The sequence below is a fragment of the Alexandromys fortis genome, unplaced genomic scaffold (genome assembly GCF_014885135.2).
Source record: "Alexandromys fortis isolate MF-2015 unplaced genomic scaffold, M_Fortis_MF-2015_v1.1 scaffold_30, whole genome shotgun sequence".
NCBI classification, from domain to species: domain Eukaryota; kingdom Metazoa; phylum Chordata; class Mammalia; order Rodentia; family Cricetidae; genus Alexandromys; species Alexandromys fortis.
Genome location: NW_026067922.1, coordinates 3,690,661 through 3,699,680, shown reverse-complemented (window position 1 = coordinate 3,699,680; position 9,020 = coordinate 3,690,661). Strand labels below are relative to the sequence as shown.

Sequence of the window (9,020 nt, the reverse complement as noted above, 5' to 3'; positions counted from 1 at the left end):
AGAGAGAGAGAGAGAGAGAGAGAGAGAGAGAGAGAGAGAGAGAGAGAAGGAATATCAAAGACAGAGGAAAGAGAGAGAGAATGCATGCTCAAAGTCCTAGGATCTCATCCTTATTTTTATTTTTCTTCTCTGAGACAGTCTCATTGTAGCCCAGGTGGGCCTTGAGCTTGTGCTGTGGCTAAGAATACCTTTGAACTTCTGATCCTCCTGTCCTCACTCCCTAAATGGTGGGATTACAGGAGTTACCGGCATGCCTGATGGTTTTAATTTCTTGCATATGATTTCATGTTCCTAAGTCTTTGTCTGTAAAAAGGACTATCATAATAACTGCTCTGACTTCCTTCTTCATTTCTGAGGTTTCACTGGTACAATCTTGGCACATGGCTTGGGAAACTCTCAAGTAAATGGGTAGCGTGTACATATGGTTGCCTGGTAGCTGTAGAGCCCCCTTTCTCAATCTAGACCATGGGCTTTCAGCTAGGTCAAGGAAAGAGCAGGGTTCTGAAAGTTGGTCTCTGAAGTTGAAGACAAGCTCCCATGGTTGTGGTGGTTATCAGCAAAGTCTTTCAAGAAAGGGTCCAAGAGTTAAGATTTTAAGTCCCCCTATCCATTAGTACCGGTCACAACTACTCTCTTCTGTTATGGTAGCACAAAAACTGCTATAGGTAAATAGAGGAACACAGTTGTGTTTCAATCAAACTTAATTGACAAAATCAGCCACAGGCTAGAATTGTCGTTTGCTGATCTCTGCTGTTTTGATGTGGGTTTCAAAGCAAAATCTAAGCCAGTCACCAGAATGCCAGCACTTGAAATTCTGTCCTAACTTGTTCTAAAAAGTATATTTATTTCATACTCTCTTTACCTCCACCAGAGAAACCACAGAAGCTTTGTCAAACCAGGGTCATCCATATATGCAGACTCCTTGGGATTTGAAGAATTCAGAGCCCTCAGAGTGAAGTCAGAAAATCTCACTGTTCTTGTAATACATTGGCCAGAAACATACTAAAGACCCAACTCAGGGCTCTGCTGTTGTCACAACTCATTGCTACTGGGAAAGTTGCCTGGGGAGAGGTCAAATTAAAAAGCATGCTAGGTTCCTTGCCCTGACTATGTGTGAGGTTGAGTCATGCATACTGGGTACTCACTGTGCCGAGGGCTTCCCCAAAAAGCCTGTGGGAGTGAGAGCACCTTGACTCCAGGTAGCCTTGTATGAGCCTAGGCAGAGCCACATTCCAACTCCTGGGTGGTAAAACCGTAGCTGCTATATCCATTCTGTGGCCAAGGCACTTTCCTTTGAACTCAGTCTCACCCATTTGCAGCGTGGTCCTCTTGGGAGGGTGACCAGCAAAGCAGAGCTGTCAGATGCCTCCTGGGGGGTGAGACTGGAGTCTCACCACAGCTCTGCAGAATCAGTATGAACATGAACGTGGAGGTCCGAAAGAACAGAGCCGGCCAATGGACAAGGGGACATGGGGTGGGTTGGGGGTGAGGGGTGGATGAGGATGTGTCTACACGTAGGCTGCTTGCCAAGAGCTGAAACGGGTTGAGATGACAGCCCCAGTCCGTGTTCCCCTCCTCTCCTTCTCCTCTCCACATCTAAGAATTTCCATAAGCAGAGCTCAGTCCTGGCAGAAAGCTCTGGAAATGGTCTTTTTTTTAAAGCTGAAGAGGAGCAAGTACCAATACGTTATTTTCATAGGGGCAAATCATTCTGCAGAGGAGACTAGTGAGGTCATCAGCTTCCCTTCTCCTCTGGTTTCCTCTGCAAGAAAAATTCTCTCTCCCACCTTCCTGCGCCATTTCCATGCCTCAAAGAGAGCCCAGGTGAGGCCCTCCTCATACTGGAAGATCTGGTGACGCCTCCACCATTCCCCCTGCATCTCCTTTGCTCTGTCCAGTATCTTATGTCACTTCCCACACATCTTCCTGATTGTGTGCCCATACTGTGGGGATCACGTTCTCATGGCGGGGGAACACAGGGCTTCCATTCCCCAGGATCTGACACAGTGGCCCTGAGGACAGCATAGTGCTGAAGGCCTAGAGAAGCCTCATTGCTAACCTGTGTCCTCCTCTCCCTGACCCTGCAGCAGAACCTGGTATGGGCAGTGATGATTGCCATCCCCTTGGTCACCGTTCTGTACGTCCTGGTCAATATCAGTTACCTGCTGGTTATGTCACCCTCTGAGATCCTCTCCTCTGACGCCATGGCTGTGAGCTGGGGGTGAGTGAATCACTTGGTCTGTATCTTGCATTTAGGGATAGGGAAGGGGGTTGCTCTATGTCGATCTGAACTTGCCTTTAAATGCATTGTTTTGCCCAACAGTGGTGGCGCACACTTTTAATCCCAGTACTCGGGAGACAGAGGGATCTCTGTGAGTTTGAGGCCAGCCTGGTCTACAAGAACTAGTTCCAGGATAGGCACCAAAGCTACACAGAAAAACCCTGTCTAGAAAACAAAACAAAAAAAAAAACAAACAAATGCATTGGTTTTTTTCTACTTCCCAGGAGGCCTTGTGGCCCCTTTCCAAGTCACTGCTAGGAGGTCTTTTCCTTGATCCCTCTGTTGTTTTAGGAACCAGGTTCTGGGGTCCTGGGCCTGGCTGGTGCCCTTGGCTGTGGCACTCTCGACATTTGGTACCGTCAATGGGGCATTCTTCAGTGGCAGCCGTTTGTGCTATGCAGCTGCAAGAGAAGGTCACATGGTAAGAGGTGGGATCTGGGGTCAAGGGAGGTGGTGAGGGCTGCTAGGGAGGAGCTGGGAGACCTTTCACCTATGATTTCTCCTGCCCAAGCCTAGCATTGAGCCCAAGCCTGGACCTCCCCGATCAGATGTGGCCCTTTTTTCTTCTGAGAATGGGATATGGGCATTCCTTTCCATTCCGATCTATTCCTGATCTCTTCCAAGTTTCAGGGCTGCCATGGTCCTGGATTATGTGGGGTAGAAGGAGTGATAAAGTCTATTTGTGAATTGCAAGAGTACAGAGGCCACAGGGAAGAGGCCCCAAGTATATACAATGCCCTTTTCCCTCTTACAGTCTTTGCTCCTGTTAGCTATCACTATGATAATAATATTGAATAAAAGACAACACCCAACCCCCAGTGGCTTGCCTCGTTTAACTGTTGCTCTTCGTGTTAGCTGTGGCCCTGTTTGTTTGGGTCATTCTTATTTTGAAATGAGTCTGTTCCTCTTTCAGGGATCTAGGCCAAAGCAGAGATGGCTCCTGGGAGCATTTCTTGATTAATTCAGAAATCGGGGTTTAAGATGTCAGACCAAACATATAACCACACTTAGAGCATGGGCTTGTCTTTTGTGCTCGTGTTTTATTGGATGAATCAAGTGATGCAGCCTAGCCCACATCAAGGGTTGAGAGCTACATGCCTGACACAGAGGCAAAGAGAGGGAGACTGATTATTTCGAGGATAATAATCCAGGGTATCACAGTAACACAAGGAAACCTACACCCTGGAAGCCATGACACTGATGACCATTGGATTTGGGCACACTGGTGTCCAAAGCATGACAGGAGACAGAGGGCTTATTGTAGCTTAAACAGCCTCTCTCTCGCCACTGTCTTCCAGCCTCAACTTATGTCCATGATTCACGTGCATCGACTTACACCAGCTCCAGCCCTGGTCTTCACTACAGCTATGGCTTTGGTCCTGGTCGTTCCAGGAAACTTCAGCACCTTCGTGAACTTCTTGAGGTAAGTGAGCTATTCACAGGCTGGTATCTGTGTCCTAGACATCTCTGTATCTGTATACTCTTAGATGTACCAACTTGCACATATCTGCACATATAAATGTGTGTGTTCTCTTCTGGAGTTCCTATGTGCATGCGTGCACACACACACAACATAAATGCAAGCATGCACACACACAAATTTTCTCACCATAACAATTAAATACCTGACCCAAAACTACTGAAAGGAGGAAGGATTTATTTTGACATGTGCAGGGTACAGACATGGAAGCTGGAATGTTTGGAGCCTGTGGTGAGAGGTGTGTGTAGCTGCTTGCTCACACCTCAGTGGACCAGGAGCAAAGAGAGAACAGGAAGTCAGGTGTTATAAATCTCAAGGCCTGCCCACTCACTCAGAAACCCATTTCTTTACTGAGCCTCCATTCCCCTACATATCAATACCCAGAACAATACAAAATAATATCTATCTCTCTCTCTCTCTCTCTATCTATCTATCTATCTATCTGTCTGTCTGTCTGTCTGTCTGTCTGTCTGTCTACTTATCCATTTATCTATCTCTATCTATCTACCTATCATCTATCTACTTATCTATTTACCTATCTATCTACCTATTTACCTATCATCTATCCATCTACTTATCAGTTTATCTATCTATCCATGTATCCATCCATCCATCGATCTTAATATCTTAGTATCTATCTGTCTACTGATCTGTCTATCTACTGATCTATCTATCTACACAGGCACACATATACAGAAGTGCATCTGTGTCTTTTGAGCTCCAGGTGCATGTATATATACATATAAACTTGTGTGTGATGCATTTCTGACAGCCCAGGCTCAGAATCCTCACAGCTATACATATATTTCACCCATTCTGTTTCCAAAATTAGATGTGGTTTTCTTCTCCCCACTTTCAGTAAGACAGATGCTTCCCCACGAGATAGCCTAAGGCTTGTGCTACAGCTGTCAATTTTTTCCTTAATTCTGCTGCTAAAATGATGCTAAAGGACACTTAGGATAGGCTGGAGAGATGGCTCACTGGTTAAGAGCAATGGCTGCTCTTCCAGAGGACCTAGGTTCAATTCCCAGAACCTAAATGGCAGCTCACAACTGTCTGTAACTCCAATTTCAAGAGATCTGATACCTTCACACAGCCACACATGTGGGCAAAATATCAGTGCACATAAAAGTAAATATATGTTTTTAAAGGACATTTATGCATTAATGCTGGGGAGACTCTTGGACTCAGCATGATTTTCCCCTCTGTCGTCTGTCTGGGCTTATGCTCTGGACCCTGTCTCCAAGCTGTTTAGGCACATCGAGTGATTTTAGCACAGGAAGGGGATGTTCTGAGTCCCTTCTGATGTTCTCCTCAAGACAGATATCACAGGCTGTTGTGATAGCCATTTGTCATTTTCCAAGCTCATTTGAAGCTGGGTCAACTCTTCACCTGCCAAATGAGCACAGTATCTGGGTGCAGAGAGAGTTCTAGTGATTTTTCAGGCATCACATGTTCCCTGCTCGGCTGTCTAATCTAGAAGAGGACATTCAGTACTTGGGGTGGTTCTTAGGAACAGCACATCACAAACAATGTTTTATTTTCATTGTTTTTCCCATGAGAAAGATGGAAATCATTATATGGTGATAACAAAATCTAATCCATCATAATAAAGTTCAAATTATCTTTTTTTCTAAAAAAAGAAAAAAAAACCAAAAACCAAAAAACAAAATCTAATCCATTGTGTATCTAGGGGGCAGGATGTCTTCAGGTAGAGACTGGGGTATATGACCAAGAATGTCTCAGTATGGCACAAGAATCTTGGGGTGATCTATTCAGTTAGGATCTAACACTTTGCATTTTTGATTACTTCTAGAGGTGGCTTCTTTTGGTCCTTGCTTGCCAGGTTAGATAGATTCTGTGTATGTGTTCCTGTGTATACATGTAGGTGTGTGTGTGTGTGTGTGTGTGTACATATGTATATGCATGCATATGTGCATGTGGAGGCCAGGTGACCAAACTTGGAAGTCATTTCTTATGTCATTTACATTTTTAAAATGTATTCATTTTTATTTCATGTGCATTGGTATTTTGCCTGCATAGATGTCTAGTGAGGGTGTCAGATCTTAGGGTTATAGACAGTTGATCACTTCCATGTGGGTGCTGGGAATTGAACCCAGGTCCTCTGGAAGAGCAGTAAGTGCTCTTAACCATAGAGCCATCTCTCTGGCCTGCCATTTACATTTTTTAAGACAATGTCTTGTTAGGGTTTCTATTGCTGTGATGAACTACCATGACCAAAACAACATGGGGAAGAAAGGATTTATTTGGCCTACACTTCTTCTATATTGTAGTCCATCATTGAAGGAAGATAGGGCAGGAACCCAAACAAGTCAGGAACCTGGAGGCAGGAGCTGATGCAGAGGCCGTGGAGGGATGCTGCTGGTTGCCTTGCTCTCCATGACTTGCTCAGCTCTTCTAGAACCCAGGAGCACCAGTCAAGAGATGGCACCACCACAATAGGCTAGTGCTGATGCCCCCTCAACAATCACTAATTAGGAAAATGTCCTATAGCCAGTTCTTACGGAGGCATTTTCTCAATTGATAGTCCCTCCTTTCAGCTTGATTCTAACTTGTATCAAATTGACATAAAACTAAGCAATACATACAGGGTCTCAAAATGCAGCTCTAGCTGATCTAGAACATGCTATATAGACCAAGTTGGCCTAGAATTTATGGCAATATTTCTGCCCTTGCCTATCAAGTACAGAACTAGCCCAGTAGGATAGGCTTGCTGGCCAGTGAACCCCAGAACCCACTTGTTCTGTCTACACAGTGCTGGGATTACAAACCCAGAGCACCACACCTGGCTTTTCCACATGGGTTCTGGGGGTTGAACTCCGGTCTTTGTGTTTGTGCGGCAAGCTCTTTACTGACTAAGCTGTTTCACCAGACCTTCAGATGGAATTTTATCAGACTGGCAGCAGTCACTCACACTACCGACCTTGGAAAGGACAGAGGCAAGGGCTGAGTGGGTGTTTAGTGGCCTAAATGTAATGTCATCAGCCCTGAAGGAAAGATGGGTCGAGAGAAGAGCTCTGCTTCCGTGAGCATAGGCCTCCTTGAGATTCTACTATGCCCTCTTTTTTTAAAAAAAATTTATTTTAAAAATTAATTTATCATTTGACTGTTTTATACTTGATTTTAGTGCAAGGGCCAAGAAGCAATTATTCTTTGACAATTTCACATATTTATAAAACGCATTCTGGCCACACTCATCCCTCTGCCCTCTCTTATGGCAATTTCATGTATGTATAAAATACATTCTGGCCACACTCATTCCTCTGCCCACTCTTATCCCTTGGCTCCAATCCCCATTTCTCCTCCTACCAAGTTCTTATCCCAATTTCATGTCTTGTTATGTGACCCACAGGGTCATCTTTAGAAATTTTTGTTTTGTTTTTAAGATTTATTGATTTTATTTTACACGTACACATGTTTTGTCTGCATGTATATTTGTGTACCAAATTCATGCCTTGTTCTCCCCGAGGTTAGAAGGCATCAGATCTCTCAGAGCTGGAGTTAGGGTTGTGAGCCATCATATGAGTGCAGGGAACCAAATCTGGGTCCTCTGTAAGAGCATCAAGTGCTTTTAACCACTGAGCCACTTGTATAGCCCTTGGCTCCCCTAAAGAAAATCAAATGCTCCTCCTTCTCTTTGAACATTTTGTCCTGGTCCAGGCAGATTCCATCAGAGAAGGCCTCCTATATATGTTTCATATTTTCACCGCAGCTTTCTCTCCTGGCTCACCTCCGGAACCACCTTTGGCTGCCTCCTGTACTTGCGAATGAAGACAAAGAATCTTCCTCACACTTACAAGGTAGCCTTCATGACAGTCCCTGGGGATTTTTCAATCTAGCCTCTGTATGAAGTGTATCTTTGGGTCACTGTCTCCTTCAAGGCCTAGAGCAGTGGTTCTCAACTTTCCTAATGCCGCGACCCTTTAATACAGTTCCTCACATTGTGGTGACCTCCAACCACAGAATTATTTTTGTTGCTGCTTCGTAACTGTAATTTTCTACTGTTATGAATCATAAAGTAAACATCTGATATGCAGGGTATCTGATATACAACCCCCGTGGAAAGGTTGTTTGACCCCCCCCCCCAAACAGGTCAAGATCCACAGGTTAGAACCGCTGGCCTAGACAAGGAATGTCAGCGGCTGCCACTGTCATTGTATTTGGCAGAACACTGCACAATTTTGGAGGGTGGTAAGGGTTATTGGTCATTTCTCCTCTGGAGGGCCACGAGAGAGAAAGATAGAGTACAAATGCAGAGGCCACATAACACAGAGAGGCCAATGCTGGACCCAGACTTAGCGTCTTAAAGAGTCCCCATGCATCCTAGTACATAGCTCTTGTGGCCCAGTCTGACATTCTAGCACATACTGGAGGAGGGACACTAGCGGCCCATGGCCATAACTGATAGGTAGGTAGGAAGGCAGTACTCAGGGACACTCCTTCCTCATCATTGCAGTCCCAGGGGTCAAATCAACCCTTTGTGCCCTCTGCAGGTTCCCACCTGCCTTCCTGCCATCATGCTGCTGGTGTCCCTCTACCTGGTGCTGGCCCCCGTTATCGACCACCCCCAGATGGAATTCCTGTACATCTTCTTCTTCCTGCTCAGTGGCTTCCTGCTGTACTTCCTGCTTTTCCGCTTCCAGTGTCAGTCCAAATGTATGCAAGCCGCCACCATGCATCTCCAACTGCTCCTGGAAGTTGCTCCTACCACTCAAGATCCTTGACTGGATGGTCAGAGAGGTTCTGCACTGCCCTCTTTACTATCCCTGCTGGTTCTCTGGAAACCGACTAAGTATAATTCTAGAAAGTACTGAGTGCTCTAGTATGTTTACTTTGAGGTTTGGGGATATCTACCAGAACACTATCTCATTTCCCTAAAACCGATTCCTTTGATGCAGGTACCACCTTGTTTCACAGAGGAACTCTCTGGTTACAAATATACATTTAGTTGCTATTTGTAGCCAAGTAGACAGTGTGGAATGAGTCCCTTCTCTGGGTTTCTGTGGTTGGGATTCTATAGTCCTATTTGGCCTCTGACATTGCACATCTTGGGACTTGTATGGGCTACTTTATCAAGCGGACAGAGAAGTAGAGAAGGTCAGTGTGGTAAGAAGAGTGAAGATGATATATGACCATACATGCTTTTAAAAAAAAGTGAAGATGATATAAGATCAGATGTTCTTTTAAAAAAGATGTGGTGCCAGAGTAGGGGCAGGATCTGAAAAGAGTCGTTTTGAT

General features: G+C 45.0%; 1 protein-coding gene across 1 annotated transcript in view; it reads left to right on the top strand.

Annotated features, from left to right (window-relative positions):
• LOC126501281 (b(0,+)-type amino acid transporter 1-like) overlaps nucleotides 1-8,506 on the top strand; it is a 10,259-nt gene extending 1,753 nt beyond the window's left edge. Inside the window, exons 2-6 of the mRNA XM_050141887.1 lie at nucleotides 2,088-2,221; nucleotides 2,573-2,702; nucleotides 3,580-3,704; nucleotides 7,495-7,582; nucleotides 8,276-8,506. Coding sequence (XP_049997844.1) covers nucleotides 2,088-2,221; nucleotides 2,573-2,702; nucleotides 3,580-3,704; nucleotides 7,495-7,582; nucleotides 8,276-8,506 — 708 coding nt within the window. The remainder of the gene's footprint in view (nucleotides 1-2,087; nucleotides 2,222-2,572; nucleotides 2,703-3,579; nucleotides 3,705-7,494; nucleotides 7,583-8,275) is intronic.
• Nucleotides 8,507-9,020: the final 514 nt, after the last annotated feature.